The sequence below is a fragment of the Hibiscus syriacus genome, unplaced genomic scaffold (assembly GCF_006381635.1).
Source record: "Hibiscus syriacus cultivar Baekdansim isolate YM2019G1 unplaced genomic scaffold, ASM638163v2 tig00111022_pilon, whole genome shotgun sequence".
NCBI lineage: Eukaryota > Viridiplantae > Streptophyta > Magnoliopsida > Malvales > Malvaceae > Hibiscus > Hibiscus syriacus.
The window spans coordinates 87385-106032 of NW_024062956.1; the positions used below are offsets into that span (position 1 = coordinate 87385).

An 18648-nucleotide genomic window follows, 5' to 3' on the forward strand; every position below is an offset into this window, starting at 1 on the left:
GATTCAACAAAGTAATGTCCTATAGTCGGAAGACTATTTTATAACATTTAATAGTTGAGGGACTCAATAAAGTAATACCCTATAGTTGGGGGATTGTTGAAACTTATCATGTGATCTCAATAATAAAAAAGGGTATCATTTTCTTAAAGATCCCTTATTAGAGCAATTACATATACAGAGTGTCTTTATACGTTGTTAATGACTAAGAAAATTATGAACACATTATAATAATCTAAAACTAATAAATAATAATAATTCAATTGTTGATAATACATAATTATTTATTTTTATATAATTCCATCAATAAAGACATTATTTTAGGTCTACGTGATAAAACTATTAGTTTGATTCGATTATATGCGTAATAAATTGTAAATTCAATGGTCAAATTATTAAAATATTAATCGTAGAAAAAATTATGAAGGTGTATGAAATTCGTTTAGTTTTTATACTGGTGCAAATAGACATGTGTATCTATATAATTATTTAATGGGGAAAAAAGGATAAAGTAAGCCGATAGTCCTTAACTTATATAAATCATTTTTTATCAATGTAATTTCAAAAATTATAAAATAATTATTAAATTATTACAAAAGGATCATCGAAACATTAATCATTATTAAGGGTTATGATGTGACACATTAATTTAATAGTTAACATTTGACTCATCAATTATAACTTAAATTTTATTTTTAGATTTTTATAATATTTCTATATCATAATTCTATTTTTTAAATTTTTAAAATGTAAAAAAATATTTAAATTTATAAAATATTTTATTTTAAATTTTATGACTCTTATTTACTCAAAAAGTCATGTTACAACACATGAAACTACTGCATGTAAGAGGTAAATGAATTGAGCTTGAACGAACAAGGTTATGTTCGTATTTGTTGTGGAATTCAGGTTAATTTCCACCAATAATAACAAATTCACTTTGAAAACTATTATCTAGGTGACTAGTGTGAAAACGATTATACTAAAAATCATCCCAAGGTAGATTCCCAAGAAAGAGGAAGGGTCACAATGGTCCCTCTTAAAACTCACTTTCCTTAGACAGAACTACCAATATAAGTAATTTTAATAGGACAATAATTAACAACAACTATACCCGAAAATAGCTATTAAATAGACATAAAAGAGAACACCAAAATTTAACGGGTTCGGCCAAAATTATGCCTATATCCTCGAACACTACTAAAATAATATTTCACTAATAGAGAAAATATTACAAAGAGAGAAAGAGTACAAATAGCCTTTAATAGTGAAGAAAGCTTATATTTGTGGGATGCTTAACTAAGGAGAATGAGGGCTCTATTTATAACAAAAGAATTTTTCCCCTCCTCCTTATACACAACCAATGTGGGACTTTGCCAAAAAACCAACAAATCTCCACCTTGGTAAATTCCACACACATCTCTCAAAAATCCAATCTTCAGTAGTTTCTGCAAACTCATCTTTCAATTTGTAACAATATTGACCAAGTCTAAACAATGTTTAAACTTGACCGCAGTTACCACTTTTGTCAACATATCAGCAGGATTCTCAGTGGTCCGAATCTTCTCGATTATGACTCCACCTTCTTATAGAATCTCTCGTACAAAGTGATATCGAACATCGATGTGCTTCGTCCTTGCATGGTAAACATGGTTCTTTGCTAAATGAATAGCAGTCTGACTGTCACAGTGAACTTTGATGTGCTTCTATTACATTCCCAATTCACCAAGCAACCCTTGAAGCCAAATTGCCTCCTTCACAGCCTCTGTAACTGCCATATACTCTGCATCTGTAGTAGACAAAGCCATTGTTGACTGTAAGGTGGGCTTCTAACTGACTGGTGCCTTTGCAAATGTAAACACATAATCAATAGTTGATTGACGCTTGTCGAAATCACCTGCATAGTCTGAATCACAATACCCAACTACACACTGACCATCTTGTTTGTCCTGCTGAAAGACCAAACCAACATCTACGGTGTTCAGAATATACCGCAGAATCTATTTCACAGCTTGTCAATGCTCCTTTCCAGGATCATGCATATACATGCTCACAACCCCAATTGCCTGTGAAATAGCGAGTCTCGTACACACCATTGCATACATCAAGCTACTAACAACATTTGCATACGGAACCTTTGACATGTATTCTCGTTCTGCATCATCCTTAGGTGAAATTGATGCACCGAGCTTGAAATGAGGAGCAAGATGTGTACTAACTGGTTTTGACTTCTCATTCATGCCAAAACGTTTTAGTACCTTCCTCAGATATTCTTTCTGAGACAAACAAAGCCTTCCCAATTTCTTATCCCTTGATATCTCCATGCCTAGAATCTTCTTCGCTTCACCAAGATCCTTCATCTCAAACTCCATGTTCAATTGAGTCTTTAGTTTCGCAATTTATGTCTGACTTTTGGAAGCTATCAGCATATCATCAACATAAAGAATAAGATATATATAGGATCTGTGTTGTAGCTTGCGTAAATACACACAATGATCATATTTGCTTCTTGTGTACTTATGCCCTATCATAAACTTGTCAAATCGCGTGTACCACTTCCTTGGAGATTGCTTCAAACCGTACAACGATTTTTCTAATTTGCACACCATCTTTTCTTTTTCAGCAACTTTGAATCCATCTGGCTGAGTCATGTAGATTTCCTCATCCAAGTCTCCATGTAAAAATACAGTTTTTACATCCATCTGAACTAGTTCCAAATCCAACTGCGCTACCAAAGCTAACAAAATTATGATGGAGGAATGTTTTACAACTGGAGAAAATACTTCATTATAATCAACTCCCTTCATTTGAGCATAGCCTTTAGCCACCAATCTTGCTTTGTAGCGGATGTTATTCTTGTCGGGAAATCCATCTTTCTTTGCATATACCCACTTGCACCCAATTATCTTCTTTCCCTTCGGAAGACTAGCTAGTTTCCACGTCTGATTCTTTTGAAGGGATTGCATTTCTTCATTCATGGCGATCCTCTACTTTTTATGTTATGAACTTTGGATTGCTTCAGTAAAAGTGGCAGGAACATCATCAATTGCAATTGGTGATGCAAAAGATACCATATCAGCATAACGAGCAGGTTGTATAATGGTCCTCTTTTCCTTCTGAGTGCAATTGATTCATGTTGCTGTAGAGGTTCTTGGGTCTGAACCTCTTCTTCATCTGACTCTTCTTCTACCATAGGAGAGTCAACATCAGTTTCTTTATTGGTTGGGTCAATTTTGCTTCCTTCAAACTCCACTTGTTTGGGAGTTCCATCTGTCTGCTCCAATTTTTATGAAGTCACCTTTCTCAACATGGTATATTCATCAAAGGTAACATCCCTGCTGAAGATTATTTTCTTTATTTCTGGACACCAAAGACGATAGCTTTTCACACCAGAGGTGATCCCCATAAAGATCGCCTTCTTTGCTCTTGGATCCAGCTTTGACTCCTTAACATGGTAGTATGCAGTGGAACCAAACACATGTAAGGAATCATAATATGTAGCAGGTACATCAAACCATTTCTCTAATGGTGTTTTACCACCAATAGCAGTCGATGGTAAGCGGTTGACAAGGTGAAAAGCATAGACCAAAGCCTCAGCCCAAAATTCCTTGCCTAACCCAGCATTAGACAACATACACTGAACCTTCTCCACTACTGTCCGGTTCATACGCTCTACCACCCCATTCTGTTGTGGTGTACTTCTGACAGCGAAGTGCCTGGCAATACCTTCTTTTTCACAGACTTTCAGAAATTGATCATTTTTATACTCTCCACCATTGTCTGTACGGAGACGTTTGATTTTTCTGCCTGTTTGAGTCTCCACCATCTTTTTCCATTTAAGGAAAAATCCTAGCACCTAATCATTTATCTTCATTGTATACACCCAAACTCTCCGGGAAATTCATCAACAAAGGTAACATAATACTGTGTTCCTCCCAATGAAGTTGTCTAGGAAGGCCCCCATACATCTGAATGAACATAATCCAAAATACCTTTAGTATAATGGATTGTTGTTCCAAATTTCACCCTCGTCTTCTTCCCTTTGATGCAATACTCACAAAAAGCTAATTTGCAAGCCCGAGCACCATTCAATAATCCTTGATCTATCAGTAATTTCAAGGATTTTTTACCAATATGCCCCAAGTGCATATGCCATAACCTAGTTGCTTCTGACTCCTGTTCATCAGTAGAAGATGACACTGCTGATGTCCCAACAATTGTACTACCCAGAAAGTAACACACATTGTTTCTTTTCTGGATTCCCTTCGTTATCACCAGTGCACCAGAGATAATCCTCATAATCTCATCTTTTTCCCTCACTTCTAAACCTTTTGACTCTAAGGTTCCCACAGAGATGAGATTTCTTATTAAATCTGGTACATAATGGACACTTGTTAAGGTTCTGATTGATCCATCCTGATTCCTCAAGCGAATTGAACCAATCCCAAGTATGTCAAGAGGGGAATTATTTGTTGTATAGACAATTCCACCTTTTAGTTCTTTAAAATCAAAGAACCATTCTCTATTGGGGTCATATGGTGGCTACAAGCTGAATCTAACAGCCATGAATTGGAACAGCTGGTTGATGGCGTAGCAGTGAATGCAAAATCTGAATTTGCATCATCATACTCGACCACATTTGATTCTGAGACAGTCTTTCCCCTTTTAGGTTTGCCTTTATTCTTTAGCCTGTGACATTCTTTCTTCCAGTGCCCTTTTTCTCGACAAAATACACATTCATCTTTGCTCAATCATGGCTTTGACTTCGATCTCCCTCTCATTCCTTTATTCTGACTCTTCGAACGGCCTCTAACAACAAGAGTTTCTGCTTCAACATTTGTGTTTTCTTGTTTGTCTTTCTTTCTCAATTCATAACTATACAAGGCAGCAGTTACTTCACTAAGAGACACATCAACCTTCCCATGAAGTAGTGTAGTTTCAAGATACTCAAACTCATCAGGAAGTGATCCCATCAACATCAGAGCAAGATCTTCGTCTTCAAAATTCACGTCCATATTCATCATATCAGTCATCATCTGATTAAAGCTAGTAATGTGATCATTCATAGTGGTACCTGGTACATAGTTGAAGCGGAACAATCTCTTTTTCATGTAGAGCTTGTTCTGACCGTTTTTCTTCAAAAATTTCTCCTCTAGTGCCTTCCACAATTTACTTGCAGAAGTTTCCTTAAAAAATATATACTTCTGCTCTCTAGAAAGATACGATCGAATAGTACCACATGCCAATCTATTGATCATCTTCCAACCTTTCTCCTCAACATCATCTGGTTTCTCTCCTTCAATAGCAATGTCTAGACCTTGCTGAAATAGGGCATCTAGAACCTCACTTTGCTACATGCCGAAATGATCGGTGCCATCAAAAATCTCCACTGCAAATCTAACATTTGTCACAGCATTTCTTGCGGATGTTTTTGTGTTGTCTGTCATTTCTGCTACAAATTCTATTTAATAGCTGTCAATGCGGAATGTCAATTACCCCAAGAAAATTTTTTCTGATGTGGAAGATCAGCCTAAGCCGCAACCACAGAGCATACTAAAATAAACCAAGAGCGCTGATACCAATTGTTGTGGAATTCAGGTTAGTTTCCACTAATAATAACAAATTCACCTTGAAAACTATTATCTAAGTGACTAGTGTGAAAACGATTGTACTAAAAATCACCCCAAGGTAGATTCTCAGAAAAAAGGATGGGTCACAATGGTCTCTCTTAAAACCCACTTTCCTTAGACAGAACTACCAAGTCAAGTAATTTTAATAGGACAATAATTAACAACAACTATACCCGTCAATAACTATTAAATAGACATAAAAGAGAACACCAAAATTTAACGAGGTTCATCCAAAATTATGCATATGTCCTCGAACACTACTAAAATAATATTTCACTAATACAGGAAATATTACAAAGAGAGAAAGAGTACAAATAACCTGTAATAGTGAAGAAGGCTTATATTTGTGGGATGCTTAACTAAGGAGGATGAGGGCTCGATTTATAACAAAAGAATTTCCCCTCCTCCTTATACACAACCAATGTGGGACTTTGCCAAAGAACTAACAGTATTCATTTGTTTATTTTTTAAGGTGTTCTTGTTCGGTTCATGTTCATTTAAATTTTTTATATCGTGTTCGTTTATTTATTTTTGAAGTTGTTAACACGTTCGTTTAATGTTCGTAAACGTATTCGTTTATCGTTCGTTTATATATTCAATTTTTAGTTTTACCATTTCATTTGCAATCTTAAGAAAAATGATAAAATTACACTGCTTAAACTCTTTAAAAACCCACAATTTAAATTTCAACTTTTATCATGTGTTCATTTAATATCTACCTTCACGAATATTTAAAATGTAAACAAAATAAAAGAAAAATGAGAACTAGATAAACGAGCTTGTTCGTGAACATAAATGAAGGACTCAATAAACAAGCTTATAAACGAGCTTGTTCGTGAACATAAACGAATGACTCAATAAACAAGCTTATAAACGAGCTTGTTCGTGAGCATAAACAAACCAAACACACATCTGTTAATGTTCGTTCGTTTATTAAATAAACATAAAATTTTGTTCATACTCGCTTATTTAACTTTACGAACGGTTCACAATAGTTCACCAAACACTCTGTTTATTTACACTCGTAACTACGTGTTCCGCTACATCAACAATTAACAATATTAGTCTTAGAGGTACAATAAAACACATGAATAAAAATAGATACATTTAACAATTAAAAAATAGAAACACCGCAGTAATAAACTTAAAAAATCATCTTAGGTCATTAAACATTGAAAATTTTCAAATTTAGCTCACTTTACAACTCAAATCTGTCTATAAGTTATATTAAATTATATGTTATTAAACTATTCAAAATATCCTTGAATTAGTTTACTTTCTTCAATAAAACCCAATATATATGTATTGTACTCGAATAAGAGAAAAGTAATTTATATCAAGAGCTTATTAACAATATAAGGGTACAATGTTTAAGAATGAAGGACTTAATTGGATACAAATTAAAATTTAAACGTTCAAAGTATAATTTCTCCAAAGAAATAAAGTCAATACCCATTTGATATCAAGAAAACCCGAATCTTTGACATCCCAATTGATGTGCGATAAAGGGAAATTGAAAGAAAAAGACAGAGCAAAATATCGTCGAGAATTAAAATATATCGTAACGATAAAAGAGATATCGTGTGATTCTTTTTTTGTGCCTCTAAATTAAATCAGATTTTATCGTGATATGAGTTTTTGTATTTATTTTCTCTCTCACACGAGACGCTCCTCTTCTTAAATTTGGTGTGGGTTCCACTGACAGAAACAGGTTGAAACTTATACTTTCCTTTTAGTTTATCTTTATTTTTATATAAATATAAATTAGATAAAATCAATATTTAATGTGAATTAAAATTTTGTTATTATAATAAAATTATTATGGTAAGGATGTTGTTATTTTTTTATTCATCCATTCATAAACATAATTTTAAGAGATAAATTTAATCACATGTTAAGTTATATAAAATGATAGAAATAACAAAATTATCTCGAAAAATAATTAATATATTTGATATATATTTGTTTTGATAGATATAAAAGAATGAGACAAATAAGGATTAAAAATGAAATATAAGTATTATTATTTGTTGATTTTTCTAATAGGATATTTTGAATTGAACAAATTTAAAAATCAAAACGAACAAATTTTGTAGGACAAAAGGAGTAAAACTTTGCAAATCTTAAAAATTGACAAATTTTTATCATTTTACAGTCAACATGTTAACGTCTATATCGGATAATTGTCAATTTTTTAACGGAAAAAATGAGTTTGGAACATATGAATAGTTAAGTGACCATATTGTAACTTTTAATAATCGGATGACTTAATAAAATAAAATACTATTCTATAATTATGAGATTATTTTATAACTTTTTAATAGTTAAAAGATTTAATAAAATAATATTTTATAATGGGAGGATATTTTTGTAGTTTACCGTGGTTTATAATACTAGGGCCGGCTTACCTTTTTTAAGTGATTGACTTAAATTTTTCCAAGTAAACAAACACTTATTTCAAAGGTATATTTTATTATAAAAATGTTTTTAAGTACCACTTCGGTCACTTTCAACTAAGATTATTGAGTAAATAAACTTTAATTCTATTATTCTTCTTTCCACTTGCTTTAAAGTTTAGGATCATTAGCTATGAAAATTAGGATAAATTATATAAATGCTCATTGAACTTTTCAGGCGCTTGCATATAGGTCCCCAACTTTTAAAACTTGCAAAACAATCCTCAATTTCATTCTAAACCTCAAATTCCAAAATAATCAAAATAATATTTAGTTAACCAAGATTTCATGTTAACCAAGATTTATATACTTTTTTTTGATGTTTTGATTGAGTTGTATTCAGTGAAAATTGATTGTTACTGTTTGATTGAGTTCATGTGCAACTGAATGGTGGGGTATGCATGTGTAAATGATGCCAAGTTCATGTGAAAATTGATTGTTACTATTCTGAAAATTTATAGATTTAAGTTCATGAAAAAAATGTTTCACATTTAAAGTCCCAACAACCAATATTTAAATAGCATCAATGTTTACAATATTTTATTCAAACTCAGTACCCAATACACATGCAACACAATCTAAAAAAACAATAAGAAATTAGAACTCAATATCCAATACCATCAAACGTCATTTACACATGCATACCCCACCATTCAATTGCACATGAACTCAATCGAACAGTAACAATCAATTTTCACTGAATACAACTCAATCAAAACATCAAAAAATATATAAAAAAAATATATAAATCTTAGTTAACATGAAAATCTTGGTTAACTCAATATATTATTTTGAAGTATTTTAGAATTTAGGGTTTAGAATGTAATTGAATTATTTTGGAATTTGGGGTTTAGAATAAAATTGAGGACTATTTTGAAAGTTTTACAAGTTGGGGGACCTAAATGCAAGTGCCTAAAAAATACATTGATCATTTATATAATTTACCCTAATTTTCATAAATGCAAAGGTGAACTCACTGCCACGTTAGCATCTTCTAACGACAGTGTAACATCGGAGACCATATTGCAAACGGATTAAATGTTTGGAGATTGTATTGCAAGTTTTAAAAGTTAGGGAACCTAAATGAAAGCTTCATAAAAGTTCAGTGACTATTACTATATTTTACCCTAAAGTTTATTCTTCAAAATCCAATTTCATATTATTTTCTCGGAAAATATACATATTTTGCACGTGAAAATTTTGTTTATTCTTCTTCAAATTATTAAACGACCCCAACCAAGGGCAGAACCATCCTTTGCGAATGTTTCTTTAAGAGATAAACGATGAGTTACAAAATTTTATTATATTTTTATAAATGAAAATCGATTCTTTAATTATATAATTAAGAGATAAGATAAATAACCATCTCATACACTAAACATTTTTTATTATTCACATGTGAGGCATTAAACCTTTAAATAAAATCAAATGCTAGAATTTTTTATATTTACAAATAAAATAAATTGATTGAAAAAGATTACAGTATAATGGATCTTAATCCAAAATAATTAATTAATGAATCAAATATAAGCAATGAAAAAAACACCCAAATGCACATTAGAACGAAATTAAAGCCCACGTATTATTATGAAATTCATGTCATGGACTGCCCCATCCAAATGCACAAGCCCACCCTATTTTTTCCCTACACAATTCCAAGAGAGTAAATTATAAAATTTTATGTGCATAATTATATTCACATTTCATTTAGATTAGATGATTTTTGATTTAATTTAATTTTATCAAATCGATCTTTTATTTTTAAAAATCTAGATTTGAATCCGATCATATTAAGTTTTTTAAGGATAAGATCAAATTAGATTGGGTTCGAGTTTAAGATGAAAAAAAAGATATGACCCAATAATATTATAATAATCTCTCAAATATTTAAGGATAATTTTATTAATATCTCTTTCGATTTTATCTTTTTAATTAGATCATTATTTTATCTAATAAAAATAATATATATATATATATATTTAAGTTGGGTCGGGTCGGGTGTAGAGCTTCATCAGAAAAATTGAATCGAATTTTGAATAAAGGGATCCTTCTAAACTTAGGTCGGGTGCAAGCAAAAGAATTGATTTTATGATCAAATTAGAATAAACAAAAAACCCCATCCAAACATCCCTAATCACAAGGACAATTCACGGGAAAATGTCTAAACTTTCAACTGATTAATATTTTAGATTTTACAGGAAATAAAGGGTTAAATTGATATATATATATATATATATATATTACAAATAGTCATTCAAAATTCAAGCAAAACTAAAGAGGCCATGAAGTTTCTTTTTAGAACTGGAAAAGCTTAAACATGGCCGATACTTTGATGTTGGACGTTGTTGTTAGCATCTGCTTCGAATTAACTTGATGCATTTCAAGGAACGAATGAAGGTCCTGAAAATAACCCACGTTTCATTTTCCCATCAGTTCCTAGGTAACCAAACAACAAAAGGAAAATACGAAAGAAAATAATATGTACCTCCAGGGAACATCTTCAGCTAGCAACCAGTCACCTTCTCTGTCTTGATAAGCCAGTTTAAAGTTCTTCCGCCAATGCTCGTCCGCTGTCACAAACCCAACATGAGAGATTCATAGTTAATTCATGGTTGAAGTTAGTACTGAATTAACCAAGATTTGGGTGTTTAGTAGGATGGCAATTTTACCCGATTGGATTCGACCAAATCAAACTTTTATTTCAAGAAAATCGGATTTGGATTCTATCGGGTCGGATTGAACATTTTTCTTAAGTTGTGACCGAGTTGTGTTAGGGTTTAGGAGAAAAAATCCAATCCAACCTGATATAATATTAAAATTATCTTTTTTTATTTAAGGATAATTGCAAAATATATCTTTTTATTTTAATTTTTTAAAAATTAGATGTTTATATATATTGAATCAAGTCGAGTCAAATATGAGTTTTAACCTAAAAATTAGATTTAGTTTTATATCAAATGAGATCCTCCTAAACATAAATTGAATAGAATGAAAGACTTCAATTTTCATAATGAATTCAAATGGACTAAAAATCTGAGCTAACCTAATCAATTATCATCCTAATATTTATAGATATGAACATAAAGATGTTGGGTTTGTGAAATTTTAAATCTTTATATAATTTAAATATTTTATTTATTTAGTTATTTATTAATTAATGATTTAGCTATACACTCATTAAATTTTGTAATTTTAAATTTTTTTTGCCTTCCTAGTTTTTTTTAGGTTTTATCCTTACTAATTCATACCAATTCATATCACATACTTGACTTTGGTGGATGAATCTAACGGAGACTTTCTACCTACACAAAACTTCGAATTCAAGACATACTTAAATAATATTAAACTAATTATCACTTGAATCAGTTCATTTAATTCGAATTCCTAAATTTTAATATAATTTTCTTAATTTTGCGTTTCTAACTTAAAATAGTGTGTTTATACACTTACATATGTAGAACATTCTCATCAAGGTTGCTGTAAGCGACTCGAAAGAGCGATGGACACTAAGGTCGATTTTCCTGGTAATTGCATTCCCTTCCAGTTTCACTTTCACGTACGTTGAATTTAAAGCCCTAACACCGCAGTTATTCTTCGCCGCCACGCGATTGGTATTTGCTCTGCCATTATGTACGCGGCGGCGTAGCTTATTCCGCCAGGCTTTCACCGGCGGCCACCCCACTAAACCCTCATCGTCATTGCTTTCAAACAAAAAGATTCAACTAAATTAAACCCCATAAACGAAGAATTCCCAAACAATATTAATATCAAGAGAAGGAAAAAGGAAGGTACTTCAGAATGGCAGAAGAAGAGTTGTCGTCGAGCTCTTTCGGGTCATCGTCTTCATTGGGTTGGTTCGTGTCCCAAACCAAAAGATGCAGCGTTTTAGGAACAACTCGACTCTTTTTTCTGCCGCCGCTACTGCTGCAACTGCCTTTAACATTAGAGTCAAATGGAGCTTGCATTTTGAAGGGGAAAAAAGGAGTGGTTGGAAGAGCAAGTCCCAGTTGGAGCTCCATGCACGACGAACGACAAAAGCACAAAGATTTGGTCGAAAATAAAATAGGAAAAAGAAAGGTTTAAAAGAAGCAAATGGCAATCGGGATTTGAAGAGTGAAGAAGATCTGGGGATTTTGAATATATAAGGTGAAGCGTGAGATTGTGAGATTGGGACATGTAGGAGACAAGGCGGTGAAGTGGGTCCAAGCTTTGCTTACCTTTTAGCCGACCTATTTGTCCTCACCGTTTTCTGTTCCTTTGCTAACAACACTGCCAAGGCTTTCACGCGCATCAAAACTGGGACTTCACTTCGGACGGTAATTTAACTCGAAATTGTTGAATTTCGAATTAATTTGATTTAATAAGGTGATTTTTTTAAAAAATGGTTCGTTTCGGATAAGGTGAAGGGTAAAAAAAAATTGATCTAACATGATAAGAATATAATAATGTAATTTCTTCAAATAAATTTATAGATAATTATTACAATATCGCTTTCTATTGATTTTTAATTAAGTCTTATGTTATATTGGGTTAGGTTGGTTTGATTTATACTTTAAAAATTAGGGTCAGATCATAATCAGGTGAAAGATATATATTTTTGGAATCGGTCTAAGTTCGGGTAAAGTGTATAAATTTTTTGAGTTAGACCAAGTTAAATTACAACACACCTAAACATAAAGGAAAAAAAAAGAACAATAGTAAAATAAAAACTTAAACATAAAATAAAAATATTAAATTCAAAGATAAAAAAATGAAACCTTCCTCAAACGTCAAAACAACTCAATAATCTTCATAAAAACGTCTTATCTACGTTGAACAAGACACTTTACAAAGTGATAAAAGAATGATAGATGAACCAAAATATCTAAAAATAAAACAGAATAAATATTTTATTTAATTAATATTTAAATTAAAAAGAAACTAAAATATTGTTAATATATTTAAATCCAATGTGAAAGTTGAATGAGCATGCATGTTTACGGTTATGGATCCATAATTTTTTTAAGATAGATACATATGTATTTTAAGTTTAAATAAATTGATTAATTATTTAATTTATTAATGGAGTTTATCTTAAAATTTTATTTGTATTTATCAAAATTAAAAATTTTATATTATTATATCTATATGTTAATCCTCAAAATTATTTCTAAATCCATTGTTATATATTCATGTGTGAACCACACTCGTGTAGGGAGAGTGAGAAGCAAAGGCTTGAAGACAACAACACGGACTTGAATTTCCCGATTAAGTTACAAAATTGATGGTCAAACAAACGGCCGGGGGTACCTTCTACAAATTCATTTTTATTCGAATTATTGATTCATTTATTGATTGTCGGTTGATCTAGATTATATATCAATAAAAAACTATTATAGAAATCATTTTTTAAAAAATTATAATGTTAAAATTTGAAGCACATAGAATCTATTATCTTATATCATTAAATCAATTGACAATTAGTTGAATTATACATATATTTTATAATTAATTAAATTACACGAACAAGCAACCATACAAGAATTCCTTAGAGAAAGACTAGAATTGTGTGACTCAAATGCTCTTTGATCGGACCCGTAATAGTTAACAAGAAACTCGTTGAGATTAGAGATTAAAATCAGAATTTATGGTGGCAAATAAAATTGATGAAGAGTAGGGAACTTTGTTTAAGTAGATTACTTTCTATGCAAATTTATTTTATAAAACGTAAAATTTATCTATATAAATAAATATTGGGAATTAGGATTTAGGACTAAGTTGTTTAAATCTTAAATCGTGTTCATAAGCTTATCTTCTTATACTTTTTTCTCAATATAATAAAATTTTCTTTTCTTTTATCAGTAATTTTTTCGAAAGAATTGTTCATGTAAAATTTTAGTATTCTTTATTTTACGATCATTTTACATTTGTTATTATCATGATAAGTGCTTTTTAAGAAACAATTTTAAAAAAATTTCTCACTTTATTTTAGTTCAGAAAAATTGTGGAGAGTGCAATCCCCAGCAGAGTTGTCTTGTAAAAAAAGAAGAGTTTGTCTTTGTTCATGTTTGAAACAAAGGACATGTTCCCCTATGTGCTTTGTTTGTGCTATGTTTGGTGCTGAATCACAAGCACAAGTGGGTACAATTTTCGACGCACATGTATATTTTAATTCACAACTTTATCTTGCCTTAATTTAACAATAATATATAATCCCAATACCACGGAATTTGGCAACATTGTCCCCCCTCAAACCCAAACCATATTCCACCCATGGCTAGTGCACAATATTAAGATGCAACATTGTCCCAATACTAGATTTTATGAGTATTATTGAGTTAAATAAAAAATGGGTAGTCGAGTTTATGAGTATTATTTTATTATCTTTTTTGAGTTAAATAGATTTTATGAAATTGAACTCAATTGAATTGAATATATTTGTTCAAAATTCTGTTTAAATTTAATTGCAATTATTTATAATGTTATACTATTGATTGATTCTAATTCAAACTACCTTCTTTAACGGCATGCTATATATATTTATAATGTGTAAGTAAGATTTGTAATGTTATTTAAAAAACCAAAAGTTATAATAATATGTTTATAATATTTTTTTAAAGAAGATATTTTGACGATAAAATATTGATGAGTGTATGAAGTAGTAAATAAATTAATGAGAATAAATAATTTACAAGAGTTATTGTCAAAGTACCAAATTAAACAAAACACAAATTGGATGATTAAATTTAAAAAATAAATTTATTGTAAAATAGAGAAATTTAAGTTATACAAGTATTTTACTGTGGTTGACATAAGTTTTACTTTCTAATTTCCCGAGTATTGTAATTTATAAATTCAAATTTGATTTAAATTTGAAATCTGGAGAAAATATTTAAGTTGACTCGTGTAATTTAAATAATTTGACTGATAATTAATCTTATTTTAAGTCGACTCAAATTGGGTAAAGTACACAAGTGGTCTCCCGACTATTAGATATTATTTTGTTGAGTTCTCCGACTATAGGGGTTGTTTTGTTGAGCACATTGACTATTAAAAGTTATAAAATGGTAACTCAACTATTCATTATCTTCCAGACTCATCGTTTTTCATTAAAAAGTTAACGATCGTTTAATCTTGACGTTAATACGCTGACTGAGATATAACAGTCTTTTGAGATTATGAGATCATATTTTATCTTATCTCAGCTAGCAAGTTAACGTCCCACTTAGACTGCCATTATTTTTTAAAATGAAAAATGATGAGTTTGGAATATAATGAATAGTCGAGTGATCATTTTGTAACTTGTAATAGTCAAGAGATTCAATAAAATATTTTTTTATAGTTGAAGGATCATTTTATAACTTTTAATAGTCAAATGATTCAATAAAATAATATCTTGAGACCATTTATGTATTTTACCCAATAATTTTAGTCATTTCTAATAGCAAGGAGAGCGATGTTCAAGGAGGGACAATCGACGCATGCCGTGGTGCAATGGTGGCCGGTCAACATCTAATATTGGTCCAAGCATTTAAAGGGAGTTAATTACAAGGGAGACAACGTGGACCAATAACTTTTTATGAATATTTAGGAGGTTGACAAGACATTTATCATAATATCTTTGGGGGGCACGTCCCTTGTTAAAGTCAAAATTTTTAAATAATTAAATATGATTATAAAATAATATACGTTTAAATTGAGAAGAAAACATCAGATAAATGAGCCCAAATCACTCGGGAAGAGTTGAGATGAATCTGAGTTGCTTGTGGGGTTGGGTTTGTCTTGTTGGCCTATTTTCAGAGTATAAGTGTAGGTGAGGGAAAGTCTATCCACTAGGTTGTTTGGGACCTTGATATTTCCTATGGGGTCCCCAAATCTCTTTTGGACTTGAAGAAAAGCACAAAAATATAGCTTTTTAGTAAAAACAACACCTTCACGTCAAGATATTTTTTAAAAATAATTTGCTTCTATGCGTGTTGTGTGTGTTTATATATTGATGAAAACAAGTGTGGTCCGTCGGTCGTTAGCAGTTTATCCATTTTGGATATTCAAAAGGATATGAGTATGATTAATCAATTAATATTATTTGATTTATGAGCGTGAAGAATTTTAAATAATAAAAAATATATATTATTAAATTATTAAAGAGAATAATTTCACACATATTTTCAACTCAGGGGTCCTTTTCAAACCAGCCATGTCTTGTATGTAGGCCTGTAAGTATCCAAGTTTTCATCTTAAATGGGTTTGTGTGTTTTCGACAAAATTTTACACTAATTTTCCCTTTAAAGGGTGAACTTTAACTCCAAATATCAGTTGGGTTAGTATATTGATAACGTTGTTGGTCCATGAAGGGTCCATAGACCATGATTTAGTAATGTTAGGTATGACATGAAATCAAAAGTAAAAAATACAAATGCAGTAATTAAAATCGGCAATGCCATTTTTTCAAAAAATAATTAAATAAGAACCCATTGAGTGACATCGATAGTTAAAGAGTATTATTCTTTTTTTAGATCCTAAATTCGAACAATTGCAGGATGTATGTATTATCAATGATTAAAAAAAAATTATAAACATATAATATCTTATAATTACCTAGATTATTAAAAAATAATAAATTTTAGAAAATTGGTTCAGTGTAATAATAACAGTGGGTGGGCTGTGAATAGACATATTAGCTTTTGCTAGTGTTGGGTCAATAAAGTGAATGCAAGAAAAGAACCCTCCAAAAATTAATGCACGGGTGGAAGAAGAATCCTATGTATGAAATTCAATTCATATAAAAAAAGATATTACAATTAAAAGTAATTAAAACATAAAATAAAATTTTTAATATATATAATTAATATCATTTTTAATAGAATGTTTTTAAATTATCTAATTCTCTTAAATTAAAAGATAATATATCATTTCTCTTTCATATTTTTCCATTAGTAAAGTCTCGAAATATATTTAAACATAATATATATTTAAACATATGTCTCTAAATATTATAGTAACAAAGGTAATGATCTCCTTTCACTTTCAATTTTCTCTTCATCAATGAGTTTGTTTCTTACAAACCATAATGCCTAGATAAGACAATTTAGGAGGATTATAAGGTATTATTTGTTCTAAATTTTTTTAGTTCTATTACAATACATATACGCTCTGCAGATAGAGCTATTCGAATCTGAATTTCCTAGAAAAAATAACATTTTCTTTAATCATTGCAGTTATGCAATGATCGCTTGTTTATCAATAAAAAGTGTATAAAAGAATCTAAAATATAAAAAAAATTCGAAAATTTCAAGAGATGACTGTGCCAACCTACCTATTAATCATTCGCTGCATTGGAAGCTTCTTTATTCACAATCCTCTTGGCTGACATTCTGCACTATTGTTCCCAAGCTTCGCTTGCCCTCATCTCTCAATCTCTCTCCCCCATTACTCTTCTAATATGCTTCCTTATTCTTTTGACTGCATGTATTTTCTCAATTCCAGCTTCATATACACTGCATTATGCTAACCATTTTGGAGTGCATTTAAGCATAATGTTTTGATGATTTGAGAGAGGAAGATTGGTTAATAAGCTTTGTTGATGGAAATATGATTATATCGATAGCAAGTAATTTACCTTTTTAGTTCAGGAGGAGAGTTATTATCCGCGATTAGTATACAGTATCATGACAATTCTCCAATAATATTGGTGTTCAAAATATGGGGAAGAATTATGAGCTGGAATAAATCTTAGAAGAAGAAATAATATTGGTTATAGGATACAAAGCAACTGAATTTACGTAAGAAACTGAACTTAATTTAGAAATCATATTGAATCCGAAGGTAAATCTCTGAAAAACGGCTTACCGGGTGTGAATTTGGCAAAATAAACTTCGGATTCGGACTCAGGACATTGAAAAATATAAAATAGGGCTTTTCAAAAATTTTGACTTTTTTTGTCAAAGTCAACGGTTAGATCAGTCAAAGTCAATGGTCTGATCGGTCAACGATCAATTCTGATCAAAGTCAACGGGTCGGGTCAGGCAGACGAGTCGATTCTGTTCAAACCGGATTGACCAGTTCAGGCCGGTCCAGACCGACTGGACTGGTTCGAGAAGGATCCAGGGCTGGAGACAAGCCCCACGCGAACTCGACGACGCGTGAACCGACGAGAAGAGGTCTGGTCGATGGCTGATTCTTCCCAAAATCATCCACAAAACATATCAAGCAATAAACAACTCAAACTTCAGTCCCAAACCATCATAATTAAAATAAAACAAATGATCGAAACCCTTACCCACGCCGACGACGATTAATGACGGTAATGCTTCGACCCACGGGTCGGGTTTTAAGAGGAACTGACAGGGTAACACGATGGGAAGGGCGATGAGACTCAAGGTTGGCAAGAACGACTGGAATCGGGGAGAGAAGCGGCGACGACGAAATGAATTCCTCCCTTCAGTTAACGGCATTTGACGATCTATCTGGGTCGTTGACGACTGGGGATTGGTCATCAGAGGACACCGGTCATGCTAGTGGCATTGGAGTGCGACAAAGGTGGCTAGACGCCAAGGGCATGGGAGCCGGGCGAGGCTTCGAATCGG

At 31.4% G+C, this 18648-nt stretch overlaps 1 protein-coding gene across 1 annotated transcript; it reads right to left on the reverse strand.

The window, feature by feature from the left end:
* Positions 1-10390: 10390 nt before the first annotated feature.
* On the reverse strand, positions 10391-12160 carry LOC120150374 (auxin-responsive protein IAA9-like). The gene is made up of 4 exons (XM_039163062.1): positions 11879-12160; positions 11534-11784; positions 10569-10653; positions 10391-10483 (listed from the first exon to the last, which is right to left on the reverse strand). Exons 1-4 carry the CDS (start codon positions 12100-12102, stop codon positions 10432-10434), a joined length of 612 nt encoding a protein of 203 aa, XP_039018993.1. The 5' UTR covers positions 12103-12160; the 3' UTR covers positions 10391-10431.
* Positions 12161-18648: the final 6488 nt, after the last annotated feature.